This window comes from Dendropsophus ebraccatus, chromosome 7, assembly GCF_027789765.1.
Source record: "Dendropsophus ebraccatus isolate aDenEbr1 chromosome 7, aDenEbr1.pat, whole genome shotgun sequence".
Classification (NCBI taxonomy): domain Eukaryota; kingdom Metazoa; phylum Chordata; class Amphibia; order Anura; family Hylidae; genus Dendropsophus; species Dendropsophus ebraccatus.
In genome coordinates, this window is record NC_091460.1 from 139,318,703 (window position 1) to 139,339,914 (window position 21,212).

At 44.9% G+C, this 21,212-nt stretch overlaps 1 protein-coding gene across 2 annotated transcripts in view; it reads left to right on the plus strand.

Moving 5' to 3' along the window:
- The first annotated feature begins 3,586 nt into the window (after positions 1–3,586).
- The window catches only part of PCDH10 (protocadherin 10), a 59,298-nt gene continuing 41,672 nt past the window's right edge, over positions 3,587–21,212 (plus strand). Inside the window, exons 1-4 of one of the 2 annotated variants that reach the window (XM_069978609.1) lie at positions 3,587–6,504; positions 7,509–7,567; positions 7,955–8,061; positions 19,304–19,648. In XM_069978609.1, the coding sequence (XP_069834710.1) occupies positions 4,006–6,504; positions 7,509–7,567; positions 7,955–8,061; positions 19,304–19,648 (3,010 nt within the window). In that variant the 5' untranslated portion in view covers positions 3,587–4,005. The remainder of the gene's footprint in view (positions 6,505–7,508; positions 7,568–7,954; positions 8,062–19,303; positions 19,649–21,212) is intronic. The other variant, XM_069978610.1, reaches the window with a different exon arrangement.

The window sequence follows — 21,212 nt, forward strand, 5'->3', positions numbered from 1 at the left end:
CTCTCCCCTGCCTCCTGCATCACCCCCCAGCTCTCCCCTGCATCACCCCCCAGCTCTCCCCTGCATCACCCCCAGCTCTCCCCTGCCTCCTGTCACTGACTTCCCCCCAGGGTGAGTTACCCGGGCACCAGCTGATCTGAGGAGTTATTCCGAGTGATCTCTGTCCCCAGGGGCGATCATTGGGGTTTCCCTCTTGTTATTCAGTGAGACAGAGGGAGTTCCAGTCCCCGAAGATAGTGACATCTATTTCTATTATGCCCCGAGGACTATTGGCATCAACAAGTGCCAGTGTTGCACCTTTTAATGTCCTCTGCGTCACATCACCATGGTGTCTGGTGCCGGGGAAGATCCCAGAGCAATGCTCCTCAATGGCTGCAGCAGCTCGGATGGAGGTGTTACTATGTGCTGCTGCTGTATGGGGGGCAGTGTGATAGAGGAGGCAGTGTGACAGAGGAGGCAGTGTGATAGAGGAGGCAGTGTGATAGACCAGGCAGTGTGATAGAGGAGGCAGTGTGATAGAGGAGGCAGTGTGATAGAGGAGGCAGTGTGATAGACCAGGCAGTGTGATAGAGGAGGCAGTGTGATAGATGAGGCAGTGTGATAGAGGAGGCAGTGTGATAGAGGAGGCAGTGTGATAGACCAGGCAGTGTGATAGAGGAGGCAGTGTGATAGAGGAGGCAGTGTGATAGAGGAGGCAGTGTGATAGACCAGGCAGTGTGATAGAGGAGGCAGTGTGACAGAGGAGGCAGTGTGATAGAGGAGGCAGTGTGACAGAGGAGGCAGTGATAGAGGAGGCAGTGTGACAGAGGAGGCAGTGATAGAGGAGGCAGTGATAGAGGAGGCAGTGTGACAGAGGAGGCAGTGTGACAGAGGAGGCAGTGTGATAGAGGAGGCAGTGTGATAGAGGAGGCAGTGTGATAGACCAGGCAGTGTGATAGAGGAGGCAGTGATAGAGGAGGCAGTGTGACAGAGGAGGCAGTGTGACAGAGGAGGCAGTGTGACAGAGGAGGCAGTGATAGAGGAGACAGTGTGATAGAGGAGGCAGTGTGATAGACCAGGCACTGTGATAGAGGAGGCAGTGTGACAGAGGAGGCAGTGTGACAGAGGAAGCAGTGTGACAGAGGAGGCAGTGATAGAGGAGACAGTGTGATAGAGGAGGCAGTGTGACAGAGGAGGCAGTGATAGAGGAGACAGTGTGATAGACCAGGCAGTGTGACAGAGGAGGCAGTGTGATAGAGGAGGCAGTGTGACAGAGGAGGCAGTGATAGAGGAGGCAGTGTGATAGAGGAGGCAGTGTGACAGAGGAGGCAGTGTGACAGAGGAGGCAGTGATAGAGGAGGCAGTGTGATAGAGGAGGCAGTGTGACAGAGGAGGCAGTGTGACAGAGGAGGCAGTGATAGAGGAGGCAGTGTGACAGAGGAGGCAGTGACAGAGAAGGCAGTGTGACAGAGGAGGCAGTGTGATAGAGGAGGCAGTGATAGAGGAGGCAGTGTGATAGAGGAGGCAGTGATAGAGGAGGCAGTGTGACAGAGGAGGCAGTGATAGAGGAGGCAGTGTGACAGAGGAGGCAGTGTGACAGAGGAGGCAGTGACAGAGAAGGCAGTGTGACAGAGGAGGCAGTGTGATAGAGGAGGCAGTGATAGAGGAGGCAGTGTGATAGAGGAGGCAGTGATAGAGGAGGCAGTGTGACAGAGGAGGCAGTGATAGAGGAGGCAGTGTGATAGACCAGGCAGTGTGATAGAGGAGGCAGTGTGACAGAGGAGGCAGCACTCCATACAGCTGGGGAGCCCTCACTGACCACACACTTATCCCAATGAGTAAGACACTGATGTGACTATTGTCGAGGGCGTGCTCTGCCAGATTATTGATGAGGACATGCTCTGCCAGATTATTGATAAGGACATGCTCTGCCAGATTATTGTAATAATAGGGGGGTGCTCTGCCAGATTATTGTAATAATAGGGGGGTGCTCTGACACATTATTGATAAGGATGTGCTCTGCCAGATTATTGATGAGGGCATGCTCTGCCAGATTATTGATGAGGGTGTGCTCTGCCAGATTATTGTAATAATAGGGGGGTGCTCTGCCAGATTATTGATAAGGATGTGCTCTACCAGATTATTGTAGAGGACATGCTCTGCCAGATTATTGATGAGGACGTGCTCTGACAGATTATTGATAAGGATGTGCTCTGCCAGATTATTGTAGAGGACATGCTCTGGCAGATTTTTGATAAGGATGTGCTCTGGCAGATTATTGTAGAGGACATGCTCTGGCAGATTATTGATAAGGATGTGCTCTGCCAGATTATTGTAGAGGACATGCTCTGGCAGATTATTGTAGAGGGCGTGCTCTGGCAGATTATTGATGAGGGCGTGCTCTGGCAGATTATTGATGAGGGTGTGCTCTGCCAGATTATTGATGAGGACATGCTCTGCCAGATTATTGATGAGGGTGTGCTCTGGCAGATTATTGATGAGGACGTGCTTTGGCAGATTATTGATGAGGGTGTGCTCTGGCAGATTATTGATGAGGGCATGCTCTGCCAGATTATTGATGAGGGTGTGCTCTGGCAGATTATTGATGAGGGTGTGCTCTGGCAGATTATTGTAGAGGACGTGCTCTGCCAGATTATTGTAGAGGACGTGCTCTGGCAGATTGATGAGGACGTGCTCTGGCAGATTATTGATGAGTGTGTGGTCTGCCAGATTATTGTAGAGGACATGCTCTGCCAGATTATTGTAGAGGACATGCTCTGCCAGATTATTGTAGAGGACGTGCTCTGCCAGATTAGTTTAGTGACAAGGGGGCGTGGCAGCAGCCGCTCGTGCGAAAAGTTCCAATTACTTATAAATACACAGAATAAACGGGCTGACAGGACGGCCGGTGACCGGGCTGGGGGGGGGGGGGGGTCAGTCACGTGACCTCCACCAGCGGCAATCCGTACCTGCTGCCGTTCAGTGACAGGTTTTTAACTGTTTGCTGCCAGCTGTGCCGCCCATCCCCTCACACACACACACACAGCCGGCAGTCAGTCAGTCAGTCAGTGAGCCGCTTTCCTCTCACACAGCTCTGAGGTCACAGCTATCGCCTTACAAGACTTACAAACCTTCCTGTCCGTCTCACAAGCCTCCTCCTCCCCTTTCCCTCTCCTCACCTTCCAAGCCCGGCTTCACCTCACGTCATAAAGGAGACCGCGAACCTCCATGACAAGAACTAGAAGATCTCCCATTATACCGTGTGACAAGCGCCTTCCCACTGAAGTGATACGGCACGGCGCGCCTCTATATCCCATCTATCTGTAATATCTATGCACATCGTATGTTTTGTACATGACTGAGGTAAAAGTGCAGCCCTGGACTGAGGGACCGGAGCGCGCGCACACACACACGCCCGCGCGCCCTCCTCTCCCCTCACACACACGGGTTCCCGCCTCCACATGACGCCTCTGTGGCTAATAGACTGACGTCCCTGCCAGGCCCCGCCCCCACCCCGGCGCTTCCCGCTCTCCTATTGGTTGGCAGGAGGAGGGCGCTGCGCAAAAACAGCTAAACTGGGAGCTGGGAGCTCAGACACTGGCAGCAGAGATCACAGCAGCTGGAGCAGCCGGGGAAGCTTCAATGTGTCACTACTGTGGGGATATGTGCAATGTGGCGGAGGCTGCAGGAAGTACAGTCACACTAGTCACCCCCTCAGCTTCTCTGTCCTGAGGAGCAGTTTGATGCTTATCAATCATTTCTAGCAGAGACACCATGTGCAGTGGATGTAGCAGGTTGTGTCAGCCGCTAAGGACTATCTCCCAGCACTGACCCGGGACTGCTTCCTTGGGATTTATCGTTTGCTGAGGACTTGGAGTGATAAGGGATTGCATCCTGATGAGGGGAGCCATCGGCTGGACTGGGAGCCAGTCATCTCGGTGCAAGGAATAACACAAGTGCACTTTTCCATCTTCTTCTTTTTCTTCTTCTTCTTTTTTTGTACCTTTTTTTTCTTCCCTCTTGGAGATGATTGTTTTATTTCTTGTGGTGTTCCTGGTGGATGGTGTGCTTTGCCAGCTCGCCTACAAGGTGCAGGAGGAGAGGGACCATGGCACTTTCGTGGGGAATATCGCTGAGGATTTGGGCTTGGACATTACAAAACTCTCCAGTCGCCGCTTCCAGACTGCCCCCAACTCTAGGAGCCCTTACCTGGAGCTCAACCTGGAGAATGGGGTGCTCTATGTCAAGGAGAAGATAGACAGGGAGCTGGTGTGCAAGCAGAGCCCCTCCTGCCTGCTGCACCTCGAGGTCTTCTTGGAGAACCCCTTAGAATTCTTCAGGGTGGAGATCGAGGTGCTGGACATCAATGACAACCCCCCGAGCTTCCCCGAGTCTGACATCCAGGTGGAGATCTCAGAGAGCGCCACCCTGGGCACTCGCTTCCCCTTAGAGAGCGCCTACGACCCGGACGTGGGCAACAACTCTCTCCGCACCTACGAGATGACCACCAACAGCTTCTTCACCCTGGAGGTGCAGACCCAAGGAGATGGCAACAAGTTTGCTGAGCTGGTGCTGAAGAAGCAGCTGGACAGGGAGCAACAAGCACTGCACAGGTACGTGCTGACTGCCATGGACGGGGGCTTCCCTCAGAGGACGGGCACTGCCCTCCTTACCATCAAAGTGTTGGACTCCAATGACAACGTGCCCGTCTTCGACCAGCCCGTCTACACCGTCTCCCTGCCCGAGAACTCGCCGCCCGGCACCTTGGTCCTCCAGCTCAATGCCACCGACGAGGATGAAGGTCAAAACGGGGAGGTGGTGTACTCGTTCAGCAGCCACAACTCGCCCCGCGTCCGGGAGATCTTCAGCATCGACCCCAGGACGGGTCGCATGGAGATCTCCGGGGAGCTGGACTACGAGGAGAGCGCCACCTACCAGGTGTACGTGCAAGCCAAGGACCTGGGGCCGAACGCCGTGCCCGCTCACTGCAAGGTGATGGTGAAGGTGCTGGACCTGAACGACAACGCGCCCGAGATCAGCTTCAGCACCGTCAAGGAGGCGGTGAGCGAGGGCGCCCCCCCGGGCACGGTGGTGGCCCTCTTCAGCGTGACTGACAAGGACTCGGAGGAGAACGGGCAGATCCATTGCGAGATCCTCGGGGAAGTGCCCTTCAGGCTCAAGCTGTCCTATAAGAACTACTACACCATAGTGACGGACGGCGTCCTGGACCGGGAGCTGGTGCCGTCCTACACGGTGACGGTTCTGGCCCGGGACCGGGGCTCCCCTCCCCTCAGCTCCACCAAGTCCATCCAGGTGCAGGTGGCCGATGTCAACGACAACGCGCCCAGGTTCTCTCAGCCGGTGTATAACGTGTACGTGACGGAGAACAACGTACCGGGGGCTTATATCTCCGCCGTCAGCGCCACCGACAGAGACGAAGAGGAGAACGCTCATGTGTCCTACTCCATCCTGGAGTGCGACATCCAGGGCATGTCCGTCACCACCTACGTGTCCATCAACTCGGAGAACGGCTACCTGTACGCCCTCAGGACCTTCGACTACGAGCAGCTCAAGGACTTCAGCTTCATGGTGGAGGCTCGGGACGCCGGGAGCCCCCCGCTCTCCACCAACGCCACCGTCAACATAGTCATCGTCGACCAGAACGACAACGCGCCCTCCATCATCTCCCCTCACGGCCGGAACGGCACCGCCAAAGAGCTGCTGCCCCGCACCGCCGAGCCCGGCTACCTCTTCACGCGTGTGGTGGCCGTGGACCTGGATGAGGGAGAAAACGCGCGCCTCACCTACAGCATCCTCCGCGGGAACGACATGAGTTTGTTCAGGATGGACTGGAGGACCGGGGAACTACGGACGGCGCGGAAAATCACCAGTAAGAGAGACCCTCACAGACCCTTCGAGTTGGTGGTGGAGGTTCGGGACCATGGACAGCCGCCTCTCTCCTCCACGTCCCTCATACAGGTGGAGATCGTGGACAGCGCTGTGGAGAAATTCAACGAGAACCACCGCTCGAGCCGCTCCAACGACACCGCCCTCGACCTCACCCTCATCCTCATCATCGCCCTGGGCTCGGTCTCCTTCATCTTCCTCCTGGCTATGATAGTGCTGGCCATCAGGTGCCAGAAGGAGAAGAAGCTGAACATCTACAGCTGCCTGGCCAGTGACTGCTGCGTCTGCTGCTGCTCGTGCTGTAGTAGACATGCCCGAGCCCGCAAGAAGAAGCTCAGCAAGTCAGACATCATGCTGGTGCAAAGCTCCAATGTGCCCAGCGCCACCCAGGTACCTGTGGAGGAATCTGGCAGCTTTGGCTCCCACCATCACAACCAGAACTACTGCTACCAGGTCTGCCTGACCCCAGAGTCTGCCAAAACCGACCTCATGTTCCTCAAGCCCTGCAGCCCCTCCAGGAGCACGGACACAGAGCACAACCCTTGTGGGGCCATAGTGACAGGCTATGCTGACCAGCAGCCTGATATCATCTCCAATGGCAGCATCTTGTCCAGTGAGGTAAGGCGAAAACCACTTGTCTATTGATGTCACGTCCGCTCCCCATTCACTTCTTCATCTGCTGCCTCATTCCCTCTTTTCCAGCTAAATAGGTTATAACAGTATAAAGAACTTTTCCCTTGTAACCAGATGTTACTGATCCCTTGTTATCTGCAAATCCCCTTAGCCACATGAAATCTCATCTATCTCTATGTCCTCCTTTCCATCTCTGTGCTCCATCCCCTTTGCCTACGCTCCACTTTCCCGTATTGATTTATGTTAGAAATTCCCGCAGTGCCAATCTCCACTAATAGATTTTTAATTTCAAATAATGTCATCCTCCTTTTTATTATACACCGGGTAACAATCTATGGAATACTGAAGGAAGCGGGAAGAGCATCAAGAGGAGGCAGCTCTTCTTCTCCTCTTCTTCTTCTTCTTCTTCTTTTTCTATTGGCATTAGAATTCCCCTAGAAAACTGTTGCAGCCCTGTAGCCCACACTGCTTGAATGTGAATGAGGGACTAGACTGACGCTGAACAAATAGGGGAGAGATTTTCCTGCATAGAGCGGCTGTTTGCCAAATAAAATGTCAGTCTATTTAGTGAGTTTGGTTTACGACACTGTGCAAGTATTTGAAGGAGCTGCTCCCCCCCCCCCCTCCCTTACATGTAACCGCTGCTCGAATGACCGCATCCAATATATTATTGTATCTGTCTTCTTGGTTACATTGGGCAAATACGTCCATTTTGCATTGGCCTATTGGTGGTAGAGTGTAGACCCCATGCTATATCTGTCACAGGTTCCCTTCTCTCATAGGGGAAGGGTGCCCCTTTATATGTGTGTATGTTCTTCTCCAGCCCAGGAGATAACATGCCCTCTCAATATTTGATGTCTTCCCATCGCTCTTGGCCTAAGCAGAGAGCCGCGTCCACCTTTTCATCCATCAGTCTTGTAGCTTTCAGCTCTTTCATGTTTCTTGCAGTGACATTTAGAGTTCAATTGTGTTCCATTTTTTTTTTTTAGAATAAACACCAACGCACTGAACTCAGTTATCTAGTCGACAGACCTCGACGGGTAAACAGGTAGGAACTGCGTTTGGACGTCTCCTTTATTTGGATTATTTGCAATGTTTTCATTGGATTTAGTCATTGAGAGAGAAAAATAAAATCTCAACCCTTTGCATAAAGAGGGAAATCTCATTGCTTTTTTTTTTATACCTTCTATGAAGTAGTTAGTATGTATAATGTATTATTTTTGGAATGTTTTTTTTTTTTGTTGCTTTTTTTGTGCCAATATTGCGCCCTCATCTGCCTCTCTCTGCATGTAACACCGCTGAGGGGAACACTTGTATCAGTCACATACTGTAGCTACACTGCCATTTATTGCAGCTCCCACTGTGTCCATAGGATGGCAGAAGAATATGTGATTTTTCTCGTTCTCCTCAATGCTTGTGCTGTTTGTATTTGCAGTTCTGCATTCCAGGAAGCAGACATAGTAAGCTCTAAGGATAGTGGGCACGGAGACAGTGAGCAAGGAGACAGTGATCATGACGCCACTAATCGAGGTCAATCCTCTGGTAAGTCTGATGAGAGCAGCAAGCAGAATTGGTTTCTTTATCCCCCTTAGTAGCAAGAGCTGAAATCCCCAAAATACTTTATATCATATGCCAATTTAAATGTGACAAGGAGGTGAAGAACGCTGCCATTCATGTGTATGACATCTAGGTGAAGGGGTGTCATGGAAAATACCAGAATGGCTTCAATGTGACTTTTCTGTAAAGCAACCAGTATGTGGTGATGTACAGTACAGGACTGCAAAGGCTTCCAGAGAGATCTCCAAAGAGTTCATAGCACCTCAGACATTGGTGGTTTCATCTTATAGGATGTAAATGAAGATAGATAGATATATAGATAGATAGATGGATAGATAGATAGATAGAAGATAGATAGGTAGGTAGATAGTTAGATAGATAGATAATAGATAGGAGATAGATAGATAGATAGATAGATAGATAGATAGATAGATAGACTAACCAGAGATATCTTCAAAGGGTTTATAGCACCTCAGGCATTGGTAGTTTCCTCTTATAAGATGTGAATGAAGATGCATAGATAGATGGATAGGAGATAGATAGATAGATAGATAGATAGATAGATAGATAGATAGATAGACAGACTAACCAGAGAGATCTCCAAAGGGTTTATAGCACCTCAGGCATTGGTGGTTTCCTCATATTAGATATAGATAGATAGATAGATAGATAGATAGATAGATAGATAGATAGATAGATAGACTAACCACAGGGAACATAATAAATCTATACACTTCTATACACATGTTTACTTGTGCTCTTCCCCTTTACATTAAGCTGTGCCCCTTCCATATAACACTGATTTGGCAATACAGAAATGTACACGGTTCAGCACTGTTAGTAAAGCACATTAAAATATTATTTAGTAACTGTGACGGTAGAAGGATAAATAATGATAGATAAGTGTTATCTAAGAATAGCCACAAGATATATACACCAATACATGATGGATGGTTGGATAGATAGATAGATAGATAGATAGATAGATAGATAGATAGATAAAAGAAAGGAAATGAAATAGATAGATAGATAGATAATAGGTGGATGGATAGATAGATAGATAGATAGATAGGAGATAGATAGGAGATAGATAGGATATAGATAGATAGATAGATAGATAGATCATATATGGACAACTAGATATATGACTGGTAGGTAGATAAAAGATTGATAAATAAATAGAAGATTAATAGATAACAGATGATTTTTTTTATAGATGGATAAAATAGATAGAAACTCTATGCATAAATAGCTGGATGATAGATGATGAAAGAAAGATTTGTTTGTTGGTAACACAGCAACGTATAATTTTTAAAGTGATTTAAGAAACAATGGACTGAATAGCTATTTGTCTGGTGTGCAATTTCGCATTGGTACTTATGAGGATTTTGACTTGGGAGCCCCACTCCCATGATGGTGAATAGCTGCCATAATTGAGGGCACTGTCTATAGAAATGCCCTCCCCAGCTGTCTGCATGCTCCCAGCTCACTGATATCCACACTATTACTGGTAGCAGACACCAGGCAGAGTTTATGAAGCAGACGTTGCTGGAGATATGAGAGCTTCTGTCTTGGCCTTTGCCTTGTGTGCAGTTTGCTGCATTGTATGGGAAATCCTTTCAATAGACAAGGCCTATACTCCAGGCCCCCTTCTATTTTTACAAGTCATTAATATGCAGGCCTAATGAGAGTTCAGGAGAGCCAAGAATCCCTGGAGGTCGCTGCTCCTTGTGGGACTTCATGCTAAAGTGAACAGAGCGTCTATTTAATGTCTGGGAACCCGCACACTAACTAAGGCTTGCCAGAAGTTTACATTCAGCACAGAGAATCCTTTATTTTTCCCCTATACGTGGGGGCTCTGATTTATTGTTGTCTTGACTTAAAGAGATCTGTCTCGACCTATTTTATTATGAAGCGGGTTATTAATGTAAGCGTTTGAATGGGGCTTAGCAGCAGACAGTAGTCCTACTTTGTTGAGGAGTTGTTTTTTTTCTCAGGTTTTTCAAAGCTGCTAACCCAGTCGAGCTTTAAAAAGGTTAGTTTACCAGCATAATGGTTTGTAATTAAGGAGCACAGAATATTTAATTGGCATCTGTTATGCAAATCGCCAATACCCAGACAATAGATGCGTTTGACTAATTAAAAAAATATGTAATTAGACTTCTGCAAGTCTGGTTCCCAGATGCCATGATAGGCAACAAGTCATTATACAGGTAGTCTGAAGATAGACGTTATAAAAAGCTGGTCATAAGTAGTGACAGATAATCATAGAAAGTAACATTATTTATAAGAACAATAGTGACCACCAGAAGCCTTTGTACAGTATATTAGGATTTGAATTAAATACAAAAACTTATAGATAGATTAAGGTTTTTTTTTTTTTTTAGGGTGAAAATAAATAAATAAAATGGGAAAAAGTATATAGAAAAACTAAATGGTGTATATCATTATACTATGTCTTCTGGGTTTAATTGCTCTCAGAGTCAGTCTATCTATCTATCTATTATCATCTATCTATTACTATCTATCTATCTATCTATCATCTATCTATCTATCTATCTATCTATCTATCTATCTATCTATCTATCTCCAATCTATCTCCTATCTATCTGTCTATCTATCTATCTATCTATCTATCTATCTATCTATCTATCTGTCTATCTATCTGCTATCTGTCTATCATGTATCTATCTTTTATCTATCATCTATTTGCTATCTATCTATCTATCTATCTATCTATCTTTCTTTCTTTCTTTCTTTCTTTCTTTCTTTCTTATATCTATTATCTATCTATCTTCTATCTTTTATCTATCTATCTATCTATCTATCTATCTATCTATCTTCTATCTATCTATCTATTTATCTTTTATTATTTTTATAGATATGCATGTGTGTGCATACCTTGGTGGATCTCTCTCTCTCTCTTTATATATCTACTGATTTTCTACATGGTACCACACATGGATTCTACCACACTGTTTAGCCTGTTGCATTATCTTCACCTATAGAGTTGTACTGATCAGCCCTGCTCCATTAGCATGCATTGCAGGTTATGTAATCCTGGCGATATCAGCAGCATATGTGACCTGTGAAGCTGCACAGGTCCAGTAATTAAGAGAGCCCACCGCCACAAAGAGCAGCTCACAGCTTCCTACCTGCTATTAGACTGTAAATAAGAAGCTGAGCTCATGAACCTCATGACCCACCATAACCAGTGGGTTGTTATAGAGACAGAATGAGTGCACTGTTCGAGAGCGAGGCTTCCATACATGACTCCAGCACAGGACTCCTCTGTGCTCTATGCCTGCCCATGACATATTCATCTCTATGTCGGGGACCTACACCCTGAAGACAGATTTATTTATATGATGTCTTTGTGGAATTCCATTAAAGTGCTGTGTACTTCTGGGGGAAATTGAAAGATGTCTATGCCAAATGGTGTTAAGAGAAGCTGAGAGTGCATGTCTGTGGTCACCCATTTGTTGCCTTTGTTGACATAGCTTAGGGGAAAAAACAGTGAGAGCCATTTGGCTGACCCTGGAGGATGTTATGTGTAACGCTGATCCCATTCCTGACTGCTACCAGTGTAGCTGATAATTGACATTTGGTGAAATAATGGACAGATCATTAGTTCCACACTATAGAGTGTTTTTTGTTACATGTAGCGACACAGGTTCAACAAATCCCAAAGCTCCGAGCTTAATTCCATCTCGGAAGTTGGCGCTTTACAAGTTGTGTTAAGTGGTTACGAGTTGAGTTAACCTTGCCAGTCTTTATTTATAGCATTCAGCCGGCTGGAGCAGTTATGGTCGAAGCCATGACGTTGTAAAATGGCAGACTTTGGTATTTGTTCTCGGAATATGCATGCGCGGTGTTATCATTGATCTCTGATAATTTGCTTCTTCTTGGCAATTTTATGGTCCATTTAGTGAGTGGACATTAATTTATAACTTAGGTCTACCTGTAGTCTCTCAATTTCTCTGGCCACTGGTCTAGAGCTATAGTTTAATATGTTCAACATTGCGGTGGGTTATTGAGCACCATGGTTGGTGATTTTAAATCAGACATGCTTTGAGGCCCACACACTGTGCATGGATTGCGGATTGGGAGATAAGGGAAGCGGCCTGCAGCTATCTCTCCCAGCTGAGGAGGAATAGACTCTCTCCATATAAATACCTTCGCCGTAATGAAATGATTGAGTTAGACAACTCATTTGGAAATAATTTCGTTTTTTTTTTTCCCCTCTCAGCCACTGATATGCCCTGCTCCGCCACACCGGCTCATACACACACACACAAGTTATTTCCATAATGTGAGTGCAGGTTGTGATTTGCAAGGCCATAAAGCCATAATATCAATCATTTATCAATGAGGAAAAACCAAAAACACATTTTACAGCAATGGCTAATAGACATGGTTAGTTTATCTGTTCGGCAGTAAAGTGGAATTGCAGCGAGAGGAAAGATAATTTGGGGCGAATTAATTATAAAATAACAGTTGCTAAGCTACTCCACCGACTTCATAGGATTATTTAATTCACTCGGACTGCCGTCGTCCGCGTAAGTGTGCCATATAAATTAAAGGCAAATAAAAGTCACTCAGCTCCGATGATATTGGTAATTTGTTGGTCTTTCATCTAATGAGTTAGGTTAGATGTTAGCACCATACTAATAGATGGCTTGCCCCCCCCTCCCCCCTTCCCGCTCGAAGGTATATTTAGTCCAGTTATATGGTTCCCCTCTCACTCCTTCATTATATTTCTACAACCATATCTCACCCTCGGCCCAATAATAGTGTTAGATGTTTCTGTAAAACTTGCTCGACTGTAGCTAAGGAATGTTAATAAAACGTGACCTTTAAATGTCTCCTCGCACTTCTAACCCAATACGTTAAACTTAGGAAGAGACCATAAATAAAAACGACTTCCTACTTTATTATCTACGAGGAGGCGATATTGCCAATCCAGGCTGGGTGCACCTCTCCTTCCCAGCCGGAGCCATCTATTTTCCCACCCTTTCCCTTACTAACATATTCAAGCCCTTTGCCCTTCTCCCATGGAGAAGGAACAATGTCTCATGAATACATGTCTCCTCTCACATCCAGTGCTATTCACTGCCAGTTGATTTAAAATCTGTAATTTATTTTGGAGGCTTTCGCATTCATTCCTTTAAAAACCAACAAAGCCTGGCAGCTGGTAATCATAATCCCATTCCTATCTACTATCTAGCTGATATCTGTCTATCTTTCTTTCTATCTGTCTTATCTATGCATCTCTCTTCTTTTTGTAACTTTTTTATTTACTCGTTTCCTGTTGCCTGCATAGTGCCAAGTAATTCCGCAGCTGCATCCTTTATCAAACACACATGAAACCTATACTCTATCTGCTTTTTTTTTTTTTTACCTCTAGATTTTTCACTTTTTTATCTGTCTTTTATCTCCTTTTTATCTCCCTGTTACTAATAATTCATACATTCATGTTTAACATGAACCATCGAATGGTAAAACACAGTCGGTCACGCTTAAGCGGAAAGATTTTTTTTTTTAAAGTCCTTACAATTATTTAATACGTTCTCTGCTCTCATTATTTTTATTTGCACGACAGAGTATAAAAGATTGAAGTTGTCAGTTTCTGTATAAAACCCTTTATGTGTCTCGGATCCCCCTCCTCGGAGCCCTTTCTCCAATTCTTTAATCCCAGCTGCAGTTCACGTCTGAATTCTTCAACAGCTCACTGATCAGTAATTTATTTCCAGACTTCTGCATACTTATTATCAATGGAAGGTTAGGATGGAAGGCACAGCCACTATGTGCTACATTGCTTCATTTAGAATAAAAGTCATTACAAAGTGAGATTAATCTGTAATAAAAGCTCTTCCATTTGCTGCCCTTTACCACTTGTTGATGATTCTGCTTTTTTTTATTTTTTTTATTTTTTATTTTATTTTCACAAAGTGCATTTATGGCACCGAGATGACAGAACAGTTAACATTATGAATCTAATTATAAGATAGGGCATTAGATGAATACTAAATGGATATTATAAGCGATTGGGCAGGAATGCGCTGACAGAACGCAGGATACGCTATTAGTTTATGAAAGTCATCGCTCATACATACACATATGGCTGGAACCTGGCAGAATAGTGACATTTGCTCTCTGAGAGAGATTATGTAGCGGGGTTTAGCTGCAATCCTATATGAAACCATAAAGTCAAGAGTCACAATGCAAAAAAAGGCCCATTACTGGTAAAGTGACATACTGTCTGTTATAGACACACTTATTTTGTAGAACCACCACTTCTGTTTAGACCTTGGATGGGGAACCTTTGGCTCTCCAGCTGTTGCAAAACTATAGTTCCCATCATGCATGGGCAGCCAAAGCTTCCACCAGTAATGGGAATCCATCACAACCCATTATTGTCAATGGTGCTATTCATACATCCAGTTAATTTGCAGATTACGCAAAAAAAAATAGGAAATATTGTAATACGGTTCGCAATTCTGAAACGGACTTCCCAATAGAACCGTATGGAGAGTGCAAAATCTGCGGAGAGTACATTGCAGTCCGCCAAACCGTCCGCAAAACTATCAGTATCACAGGTACGTTTTTTATGACCTCACCCAGCTCCTCCTGCCAGAAATATCCTCCCTGATAGAAATGACTGTAAAATGGCACCCAGGAGACCATGTGACCTTTTTTTTTGGGGGGGGGGTTGGGACAGCTAATGACATCATTTTTGCCCCCCCCCTTTTTTTTTTCTTTACTACACCTTTATTTGCAGACATATTACAATACAGAAGACACTATGGATACAATACGGATAATTTTTTACAGATTTTGGATAAAAATTAGAGGAACCAGATTGTCACCCTTGAAAACAAACGGATGTGTGAATGTAGCCTAAGGGTCTTATTCCACAGGCTGATGGGGGCCCGATCAATAATGTGAACGAAGGCCGATCTGCTAGATCGCCGCTCGTTTACTGGGCCTATTACACGGCCGGATAATCGTTTAGCGAGGGCTGCAGGGACATTGTTACCGATGTCCTTGCAGCCCTTGTTTAAACACCATACATTACATAAACATGTTGCAGGTCTTCTCCTGCGCTCCTTCTTCCTCCCGGTCCCAAGTGCAGCAGCAGCTTCGGTGCAGCCTGTCTTAGCTGACAGACCGCTAAGCCAATCACTGGTCGTGGCGGTCCTGGCCAGTGATTGGCTGAGCGGTCTGTCAGTTAAGTCAGGCCGCACCGACGCTGCTGCTGCACTTGGGACCGGGAGGAAGAAAGAACGCAGGAGAAGACCTGCAACATGCTTAGGTGCTTGTGAAATCGTTGGTCGCCCAATGATTTTAGGTTTGAACCTAAATAAATGATCAACTGATGACATGATCATCGGCTGATCGTTGTCTATATTCCACAGAGCGATAATCGCCCGAATTATCTGTGGAATAGGCCCCTAAGTGTAGGAAGGAAGGTGAAGAGGAAGGAAGGAGGGAAGGAAGAAAGAAAGGAGCCAAGGAGGGAAGGAAGCATAATTGCAGGAAGAAGGGAAGGAAGGAAGTGTGTCTGCTATAGACACACTTATTTTGTACAACCACCACTTCTGTTTAGACCTTGGATGGGGAACCTTTGGTCCTCCAGCTGTTGCAAAACTACAATTCTCATCATTTATGGGAGTCATGATGGGAATTGTAGTTTTGAAACAGCTGGAGAGCCGAAAGTTCCCCATCCCTGGTTTAGATAGTGTGTTGTTTTTTTTTTTATAGTTGTGTTATCTTGTGGTAGCTTTTCTAAAAACCCTATGTAAATGCTCAAGAAACAATGCTACAATGCTCAAGAAATGCTGAATTTTTTAATGTAAAACCAATGCCAAATGTATCAGCATGTATAACCCTGAAACTCATTAACTGTATAATAGTGATATAATTGTGCACATATTTAGTGGTTAAAATATATTTATAGACTATCGGTACTACTTGTGTTTAGGAGCTTAGATGTGCTTCTCCTCCCTTGTACTATGTCTTGTATAATATTGATATAAAGCTCTGTGCACACAGTCGGTATGGGGAGGCACATTAGCATACATATGGCATTGTGTACACAAGCATTACTGAAAAATTATAAACAACCCCACAGTGCATGTCTGTGTGCAAATCAATCACAGGCCTGCGCCTCACATCCCAACCTTTCATTGCTGTTCTTTCAGCCGAACAAATGTTTAGTGCCAGTGACAAATTGAGGTTATATATTGGAAAAAACACATTCCAGGGTGTTATATGTTATGTATACACTATACAGTAGCTTGTGATATAGATATATATATATATATATCTTTATCATGGTAGCCAGTATTGAATAGCATCAGTGCAAATATGAATGTAACTGGAGGTAAAAAGAAAATTCCATAGAAAGTAAGAAAGTCACATCACTCTTGCTTAGTAAGGAAGATTAAAATCAATCAAAATGTCAGATGTCACTCAGAAAGGCTTAATAGGTTTAGGGGACATAATAGAGAATAGGCCGGAAGCTGGTGAGGACATGTGTTTGCTGGAATAGATCTAGTGATTAGTCAATGGTATCAGCAGCCACATCTTACATTACACGAGCACTGAAAGCAGCTAATCGTAGGCATTTGCAATTGAAGCTTACACAGTCTGTATTGAAAGGTTACAGGAGGCATACTACAAACATGGGATGTAGTAAAAAAAGTGAGTAGATGGAGAAAAAAATCAGAAAAACATTGACAAAGAAAAAAAGTGAAAGATATGAATGAAGGGGGAAGGGAAGGAAGACATTAAGACAGGAAGGAAGGAAAGGAAGGAAGGAAGGAAGGAAGGAAGGAAGGAGGGAGGGAAGGGAGGAAGGAAAGGAAGGAAGGAGAGAAGAAAGGAAGGAAGGGAGGAAGGAAAGAAGGAAGGGAGGAAGGAAGGAAGGAAAGAAAGAAAGAAGGAAGGAAGGGAGGAAGGAAGGAAGGAAGGAAGGAAGGAAGGAAGGAAGAAAAGGACGGAAGGGAGGGAGGGGAGGAAGGATGGAAGGAAAGGAAAGGCAGGAGGGAAGGAAGGAAGGACGGTAAGGAAGGAAGGAAAGGAAAGAAGTATAAGTGTAGGAAGGGAGGAAAGGAAGAAGGAAGTATAAGTTTAGGTGGGAAGGAGGAATGTAAGGAAGGAGGGAAGGAAGTATAAGTGTAGCAAGGAAGGAAGGAAGAAGGAAGGATGAAGCAAGAGGATAAGAAGAAAAGGAGGGATGAAAGGAGAAAGGTGGAAATGTAAAAAAAGAAAGTAGAGTAGGAAGAAAGGAAGAAAGAAGGTAGAAGGACAGTAGGAAAGAAAGGAAAAAGAAAGGTAGGAAAAACAATGAAAGAAACTAAAAATGGAAGGAGGATGTTAGGAAGGTAGGAAGGGATGAAGGAAGAAAGGCAGGTTAGAAGTAAAAAAGGAAGAGGGAAGGCAAAATGGAAGGAAGAGAGGGAAAAAGGATGGGGAAAGGAGGGAAGGTAGAATGACAAGAAAGAAGGAAGGCATGAGTAAAGAGATTAAAGTTATACTGTCTCCCCTATTTTCAGTGTTCTCAGCGCCATCGGTCAGGGCTTCTGCTGGACATGCATAACATATATTTTTTAATGGTCTTCTTTTCTTGCCTTCTTAGTTAAATAGTTAGTAAAAAGACGCATGTCCATCAAGTTCAACCAAGGGGATGGATAAGGAGAAGGGGGATGGGTGATGGGTCGATTCTATACATATGCATTTATGTTATTTTGGTCTAAGAACTTGTCTAAGCCTGTTTTGAAGCCCTATATTGTTTTTTGTTTTTTTTTGCTGTTACCAGATCCAGGGGTAGACTGTTCCACAGATTTACTGTCTAAAAATACTTTTGATTTTGGGTGGACCATGCCACTGAGGCACCAGAGTTTTTTGGCCTTTGAGTCACCTCTCCCCACCTCAGTCCAGCGCTGTAATCCTATACGCCTCCGCATGTGACATTGCTGGGGGGGGAGGAGGGTGTCTAAATGCAACTGAGGAACCATTTACATCTCAGTGGTGATGCATTTGTGTGTGGGGGGAGTAAGTATCGCTTTAATTGTAACATATCACATTGTAACTAATACAATGTGATATGTTACAATTAAAGCGATACGTACTTCCCCCACACACAAATATAAAAAATGATCGTGCCTGATTTCTCCCATTCTCCATTCTTCTTCCATTGGCAGAAAAGTAAGATAGGAGGGAAAGTAGGAAAAAGGGGAAAAATAAGGGAAAGAAAGCTAGAAGAATGGAAGGAGGAGGAGAATAGTATAGGGAGGAATGAAAGTACAAATGAAGGAAGGTAGAGAAGAGGGCCTAAGGAAATAAGTAAGGAAGGAAAGGAGGAATGAAAGGAAGGTAGGAGGGGGAAAAAAGATTGGTTATAATATATTTTTCAAAGCTACTTTCTTTTATTCTCTATTTTTCTTCCTTTGAGAGAAATGATAGGAAGAATTTCTCTTAGATACTTTAATATAAATTGTAGGGAAACTACAAAAAAAAAAAAAAAAAAAAAATCTTGCACTTTCAGTAAATACTTCACCTTCTAGTAGAATATATTATGTATGCCCTCTGATGTTTCATATACGGTTCACCCAATTAAATCTCATCAGGCTGGTGGACATAAGAGTTCTGATGTAGGGATGAATAAATCAGCTGGTAATACTGACCTTTCTGGTACTTCCAGACTCCTGACTGCAGAATACAATTTCAACATGTCTCACAGGCTAAGAGCCATATTCTGAATTATACCAACCTGTGATCCGAGCGCCATTGTAGAACGAGTTAATTGGGGAGCTGGGACTTCATGTTATATAACCCTACTTACTCATTTATCAACGTGATCTACGGAGAGTGTGATGAAGGGTAGTTTAATACACCCAACGCACCAACTAATAGCTCATTATCCATCTGGAGATTAACAAATCATCACAATGAGGATTATGGGTTAAATTGATTATTTATGGCCATCAGCACATGACTGTAAGTGCTTTTCGCGTCTACGTTCATTGATTTTTTTGGTATTAGTTATCATTTTGGAGGTCTAAAGTATCAAATTTTTGTCAGGGCTAAAAGCCATGGTGTCAGATTGTTCATTCTCTTAATAAAAACCAAGCATTATTATGAAGCCAATAATAAGTGGTTTGCCTTGCAATGGATACCAATCTGTTATTGCTTCTATTGACTCCGATGTGCCCCTCTACAGGAGCCGACTTGTTCTCCAACTGTACAGAAGAGTGTAAAGCTTTGGGCCATTCGGATCGCTGCTGGATGCCTTCTTTTGTACCCTCCGGTGATGGCCGCCAGGCGGCAGACTACCGCAGCAATCTTCACGTGCCCGGCATGGACTCTGTTCCGGACACTGAAGTATTTGAAGCACCCGAGGTGCCTCCAGGTGGGGAGAGGTCCTTTTCTACTTTCGGAAAGGAAAAGGCATTACAAGGGCTGGCAGGAGTAGGCAATGGAAGTGGTGGCGGGAATGCACAGGAGAGAAAGGAGCTGGATGGCCTGCTCTCCGGGACCAGAGCGCCTTACAAGCCCCCCTATCTGAGTAAGTACTTGATATTTCCTTTTCTGTTCTAATTCATTCAGGGAGAATTCTAAAAAAAAATGGGGAGGACATACTCATGGCAATAGTTCAGGTTTCTGTTTTTATTTTATGACCGACATTCAAAGCTGCAGTCTGACTGGTTGGGGTATTGTTCCTATGTATAGATGGAGCTGTCATATGATTACTGTCACATATTGTTCTGAACATAATGCTGTGCCCTGCTTCTAATAAAACACATGAGCAGTATATAAAGATAGACGTTCTTAAAGGGGTTATCCAGTGCAACAAAAACATGGATGGAAACAAAAACTCTTGTCTCCAGGTCAGGTGTGGTTTGCAATTAAAAGGGTTATCCAGCACTACAAAAACATGGCCACTTTCCCCCCTCTCTTGTTTCCAGATTAGGTGAGGTTTCAAACTTAGTTCCATTGAAGAAAATGGATCTCAAAGGGGTTATCCAGTGCTACAAAAACATGGCCACTTTTTTTCAGAGACAACAAAACTCTTCTGTCCTGTTCAGGTGCAGTTTGCAATTAAGCTCCATTCTAGGGATGGTCCAAACTTTCCGAGGTTCGGGTTCGTATGAACCCGAACGCTCGGCAGCAGATTCCCGCTGTCTGCCCTCTCAGTGGAGCGGGCGGATCCAGCGGGAGTAACGCCTGGAAAACTGGGATACAGCCTATGGCTATGGCTGTATCCCAGTTTTCCAGGCGGTCCTCCCGCTGGATCCGCCCGCTCCACGGAGTGGTCAGACAGCGGGAATCATTACCGAGGGTTCGGGTTCGTGTGGACCCGAACCGAACTCGGTTTGGACCATCCCTACTCCATTCACTTCAATGGAACTGAGCAGCAAAACCCGCCCCAAGCTGGAGACAAGAGTGGGGCTGTCTCTGGAAGAAAGTGTCCAAGTTTTTGTAGCACTGGATAACCCTTTTAATTGCAAACCACACCTGAACTGGAGACAAGAGAGGGGGGGAAGTGGCCAAGTTTTTGTAGTGCTGGATAACCCTTTTAATCACCATTCACTTCAATGGAACTGAGTTAGAAAACCTGGACCCAAGCCGGAGACAAGAGTTATGTTTAGAAAAGTGGCCATGTTTTTGTTGCGCTGGATAATCCCTTTAAATGGGATCAGATTGTTCATATTTGACAATTTTATATCTCTAGCTTCACTAAATTTGTCAACTAAAATATGGGGGTTGTGAAAATTAAAAAGTGCAGCGATTTTAGTTTTTAAGTGTTGATATTCCTATATAAAGTGCAATACAACTTTTGATGTCTATGATGGATGTCACCCATCAGTCACCCACCACTTATTGGCTCCCATGTTAAAAGAAAATATATACATTAACATAGAAATTATTATATTTTTTTTTTTTTACTGACAAGTTGTGATAGATGCCTCTAAAGGAGGCCAACCACCCCCATAGGCTCCCATGTTAAAAACAAATATATAGTTGTATTACTTGGTAGCTCAGTTGGATGCCATCCACTTGCCATCTGTCACCCATAGGCTCCCATGCTGAGAGAGTATAATGTATAGTGTAAAGTGTAGTGTATATTT